Source organism: Cynara cardunculus, assembly GCF_001531365.2.
Source record: "Cynara cardunculus var. scolymus isolate 2C chromosome LG 13, CcrdV1, whole genome shotgun sequence".
In the NCBI taxonomy this organism is placed as follows: Eukaryota; Viridiplantae; Streptophyta; class Magnoliopsida; order Asterales; family Asteraceae; genus Cynara; species Cynara cardunculus.
Window position 1 is genome coordinate 14,650,299 of NC_037540.1, and position 5,996 is coordinate 14,656,294.

Here is a 5,996-nt window from a genome sequence, read left to right on the forward strand (position 1 = left end):
TGATGATTCACATTTAATTTGGATTTTCCTTCAATCCACAAGGGGGTTTCATCATATAGTGATAGTTGTGTGATAACTGGTACTTGAGTGGCAACCAACAAAAGAAAGCTCAATCAATTAATAAAATAGGTTGTAGATCATTAAACTATCATTTACATTCAAAATGTATATTTTCTCACATCTATTAAGGATTTCAAAAAGATCTTCTAGGTTATCTAGTGACATAAGTATTCGATAACTTGTATTGAAACTTCAAAACAAGTAAATACATAGTATTAGCAAACGTTAGAGTAAGAACTATGAGTTAACCTAGCTTATTACCTAATAAGAATCCCAATATCTAGATATAATTACAAGGTGTTTCTAAGGAACCACAATACACAATTATGGATGTTCTGAAACGTGATATGACACTTTCCGGATCAAAGTTTCCCAAAATTAATGTACACACACCCTGATGCACCATTTTGGGCAAACCCCGTATGGTTCAACTACAAATTCAACTTTCTATATACTCCAGATTCTCTTATGTATAAACAACACAATCTTTGGTTGAAAGAGATTCGAATGGAACCGTGACACAAACAAGGGGTTGACGAAAGCAATTGAGAAGGGAGAGTGAGAATTGAAAAACATTAAAAATCATTGGGAAAAATGGAGATTGGTTCTCTGTCTATGTTGTAAAGTTTTTGAATATTGAGAACGTAAGATGTTCTTACCAATGTTGATTACACTCATGGCCGATCATCGAACAAAATCATCAATTTTAAAAGCCAATTGACTTTGCAAATATAAATACAAGTCAAAATCAACATGAGAAAAGAAGAGTTTTACCACTTTGGCTTGTTCAGGGCAGTAGCAGATGCAAAAAAAACATGTAATGCCTACCTTGTTATTTTTTATAGATTGTATGTGCACTTATCCAGATAGATGATGATATGGTGGAAAGAACTCATCAATTTACAAGAACCCATCAAAATAAAAATCTCAAACACATTACTCTACAAGAACCAATCTCGAGCAAGATGTGGTGCGAGGCAAAATCAAAATCAAAAGCGAGCGGAAGTTAGGGTTTTTTTATACGAGTATCATATACACTAAAAATCATAAAAGTTCGTAAATACACATTATTAATAATTTATTATTATTTAAATCATGTGTGATAAAATACCATATAAAAAAAAAAAAAGAATACTATAACATTATTTATATAAGAAAAGTAAAACGAATAAGTATTTATTTTCATGAAATTTAATCGGATACATAATACATTTATTATTATAAAATCATATAGCAAGATAACAAAAAAATGAAAATAAAATATGAATGTATAAACTAAGGAATTTTTGTGATTGTTTATAAAAACAATTTATTGACTTGTTCCGGTGTGATACCGGTAATAAACACTTCTGAGTGTTTGGATAAACAACTTATACCGGTGCCAAACCGGTAAGTTTGAAAAAGTTAAATCATTCTAACTTATAATAAGTTGATAAACACTTTTATACAAAACATAAGTTGTTTCAAATAAGTAATCCTAAACACCTCTAAGATTTATATATGGACAAATAAATCATTCACTAATTTTAAGAATTTAATACTAATCAATAGATTTCAAAAACTAAAATAGTAGGGTATAAAAGTGATTGAATGCATGAGATTAATCCTTACATTTTTCAGTCTTTTTATGTTCTTATTTGATCACAATCCTATTACTATATTAAATATTATTAAAAAAATTATATCTTTTTTATTTACTAAATTTTTTGAACTATTATCATTTAATACAAAATTTTACGCCCCAGTTTTTTGTGGGCCCTAAGCGTGTGCCCGGCCCTAGGAACGGGCCTGGGGCCATGTCATCCGCATAACATTATGTTAACGTAAAATTATATGTGATTTTATACATGATTTGGTTGTTTTCATATTCTTTTATCTAGTTAGTGTTCTTGTTAAACCCCTATATATATATATATATATATATATTTATCTGCATTTGTATACATAAAATTATAACAATTCATAACTTATATACTGTATAAAGACTAGAAACCTAACTGGTTATGTGGTCTGAAAGTTATAAAGAACCTAAAAATTCCTCCATGTCCTTTTTTTTTTCTTTTTCCAATCGATAAATATCTCTAATCAGGTTACTCTCCTACTGTTACTTCTCCTTCATCAACATCATCATCATCAATTCATCATCCCAGACTCTCTGCATATTTTGTATAAATTTCTTGCTTTGTTTTTCTTTTTTAGATGGAAATCAGTTGGTTATGAAAGTTTGATGATTATTTCAAGTGAAACAGACTGTTTTTCAACTTGCGAGTGGTTTCTTAATTGCTTCAACTTTTTGCAAATTATTTTTAAACAAGTTTTATTTATTTATTAATAAACCTGTACAGAGAAAGCATGGTGAGAGGAAAGGTGGAGATGAAGAGAATAGAGAATGCAACAAGCAGACAAGTGACTTTTTCCAAGAGGAGAATTGGGCTTCTGAAGAAGGCCTGTGAGCTTTCAGTACTTTGTGATGCTGAAGTTGCTTTGCTTATTTTCTCTCAGAAGGGTGAACTCTATGAGTTCTCAAGCTCCAAGTAAGTTCCTCTCTCTCTCTTCACGATCTTGTTATAAAATCCATAAACATAAGTCACTTCAAGCTGTGATTTGATGAGTACTCATGTGTGTTTAGAAAGACTCCAGTGCAATACCATGTCTAGCTTCTGCTTTATTTAGTTCTTCACCTGACACAAGAAAACCCTAGTTGGTTGGTAAATCACTTAGGCTGTTACGTACTTGTGTACTTTTCTCCGGTAGCTTTGTACGCTGCTTGATCATGGTTTTAATCTTGTTAATGTCTGTACATTTCCATAAACTTGATTACAGAGCTAATTATCCTAAGACCTTGTTAATATCCATTCACAGCGACCCATCCATATGCTATGGCGATCTGACAATAAGCCCAGATCACATTCAAGTGATCGCATAGAGGAAATCAGTTTAGGTACAGAACATACAGGCTGTTATAAGTGAGCTCGCCTAGTTTTGCCAGGACTCATATAGGGGCTAAGTTGTGTCCAATCCAAGCTATCTTCGGTCACTGTTGTGGGATGTAGTCCGAATTAGCACTAATTTCATTGTATCTTCAAAATATTACTTGTGGCTTCTCTCCTAGACGAACCAAGAGTTTTCTCCATCATTATTGTTGTATTTCTCAAGCTTGTAACATCGTCATCAGAAGTCGACAGCGGGTTAGTTCTCGGTGTTTTCCACTCATAATTTTTCCCTTCGTGGGGTTCCGTGTAAAGATCTCGGGTGTTATCTCTTTTCTTGCTTATGTTCTGATTCTGTGGTTTCGCATTAATTGATTCTTTTTAATATCCATATAGAACTTTAGTTCATTGTTTCTTGGCAATATTGGAAATTGACCCTAGCTACTTTTGCGCTACGCGCTATTTTGGGTCGTTGATTTACAACAATTGGTATCAGAGATCCAAGATTATGATTGAGATTTGATTGATTGAATATTGTAGGATTATCATTTTTCGACTTTGACTTTCTTAGATCGGTACACCCGATTTCAATTCCTTTTTGGCTTTGATTAGACTATATATATATATGTATCGAATGAATTCTTCAGGATGTTGTAGAAGAGAGGAAACAACTTCTTTGTATAGTGGACAAGGCTTGATCAGTTACTTTTGACAAAGAGTCTTCCCAATAGGCTTCCTATGAAGCTAACTAAATTTGTATGTCCATATTTTATCCGTAGGTGGTTCCGTGTCTGCACATATTTCTAGTTTCGAAGAGCTTGTTAGTGATTTGGATAATCTAGATCTGCAGTACGACATGTAGGATTCGGGTTTGATTATGTTACGTTTATCGTTGCCATCATCCTCAAAACTTTTTGGATACTATCATATACAATTGGGATACTCTCACTTTTAAAGAGGTTTATACCGAAGGGAAGATGAAGGAGATAGTTCCTGGTAATGAGCCAAAGGCCAAGGGACTTGATGCATGCAAGGGGAAGATAATTTGAAAAGTGCTCGATTTCTTCTAGTAAATCAAGGTCTAAATCTCGTGGTATTGTAAGAAGAAGCTTTGCAATTTCCACAAATGAAGAGGTCATGTCATTGATGAATGCTACAAGCCAAAGACTGTTAGGGGACTGTTTATATGAGTAGTGTCTGAAGATATATATTGTGCTGATGGGTAACATTGTTACTTGCCTTATCGTGGGTCAAGGCATAATCAGAATCTTCATGCATGATGGAGTCGTCTGAACCGTTGGGAACATGAAAAAGATCATGCCTTGGTGACATGGGTTTGTTGAATGGATGAGTGCCTTCAATTCTAGTGCAGTGATCGAGGCCTCTTATGTATGCCATGATTTATCCGTGACCTGACCTTTTATAGATGTAAACATGGTCAGTTGATACATGGCCAATCGAAAAAAGAACATTAGACAGTTATGCAGTGAATTTCCGTTACTTGACGTATATGATGGATTTGTCTTTGCATTTAGGATCCGGATAATAAAAGATCAGCACTAGAATTATGTTGTATTAGTTGAAAAACATATTTGCAACCTATTGTCTCCTTGTCCACAACATATATATGCATAATACATGGGGGTTAATGAAGTTGTCAAGGAAGCAGTCTGCCTTAATTAAAGGACTTTTTAGCTTGCATTTGGTTCACAGTGATGTAAGGGTGATCAAGATAAGCAGCACTCACGACAATGCATCATATGTTGTTTTCAGTTTTTGCCTAAGATGAAGATTGGCCGAGATGGTTTTGGTGAGGTTTGAACCATGGTCTTCTAGCATACCGCTAGACGAAAGGCCCTTTGGTTATAACATACAGTGATTGATTTTCATAAAGTTGGTATAATATTACAAGCAACTATAATTAGATCTCGTGGCCTTGGAGTTGATTTCCATTGTATGTTAGATCACTAGTTCGATATATCAAACCCCTCATGAGTTATTTCTATATATGGTAGGGTTATTGATGATTACCAAAGAGTTTTTGTTATCTATTAGGTGTTTACTTCTATTTTCTTTTTAATTTATTGCATGTGTACCATCATTGCGATCTGTCATAACCAAGGAAAAAAGAACGTTGTATGCACCAATGGCCTGTGTACAATTAACAGGGCCGTCCCGGGGAGGCCGGACCGGGCGTACCCCTAGAGCTCATAAAAATTAGGGGCCCAAATTTTTTTAATATATATAATAATAGTTCAATAATTTTTTTTTAATATATATAATAATAGTTCAATAAAACTACTTGCTTCGAAAACTTTGATATATTTTTCATAATTTATCTCCCATCGACTTTTTTGATTATTCCATCCTCGCGTGAATTCTATTTTTTATATTAGAATATGGTAGATTTTCTTGTTATTAGTTAACATAACCCTCATTTTTTGATAAAATTATCAACCATATGAGACGGTACAACTTATATTTATATTTAGAATAATAAAACTATAATATTTTTTTTCATAGTTGTTCTTTATTTTCTAATATTGAGTGTATAAATCTTATATACTCTTCTATCTCTAAAAGAAGAATACAATCTCAAATTATCACCAACATGAGTTTTTTAATTTATATAATCGATGATTCCAGAAAAGTTTGTTTTAACCCTAACCCTATGTTTTTTAGTCTTCTTTTACGTAGGAAAGAGAGAAAAGTAATAGATGAAGAAAAATATTATGTTCTCGAGATTTTTTTAGGAAAAGAAAAAGAAAAGGAAAGGAAAAAAATTATATCAAATTATATTATTTATTTCATTATTTTCCTTCCTCTATCTTCTCTATTATAAACACAAATAAAAAAAACTTTTTTTTCGTCCTTTCTTTTATTTTTCTTTTCCTTTCTCATTTTTTTCTTTCATTCCCAAATCCGAAAACATAATATAAAAGTTTAAAATGATGTTAATCTTCCCAAATTCAAAAACATAATATAAAAGTTTAAAATGGTGTTAAT

The 5,996-nt window shown here is 32.5% G+C and overlaps 1 protein-coding gene across 1 annotated transcript in view; it reads left to right on the forward strand.

Annotated features, from left to right (window-relative positions):
* Nucleotides 1-2,412: 2,412 nt before the first annotated feature.
* LOC112525362 (MADS-box protein AGL42-like) overlaps nt 2,413-5,996 on the forward strand; it is a 6,965-nt gene continuing 3,381 nt past the window's right edge. The window contains exon 1 of the mRNA XM_025135467.1: nt 2,413-2,594. Coding sequence (XP_024991235.1) covers nt 2,413-2,594 — 182 coding nt within the window. The remainder of the gene's footprint in view (nt 2,595-5,996) is intronic.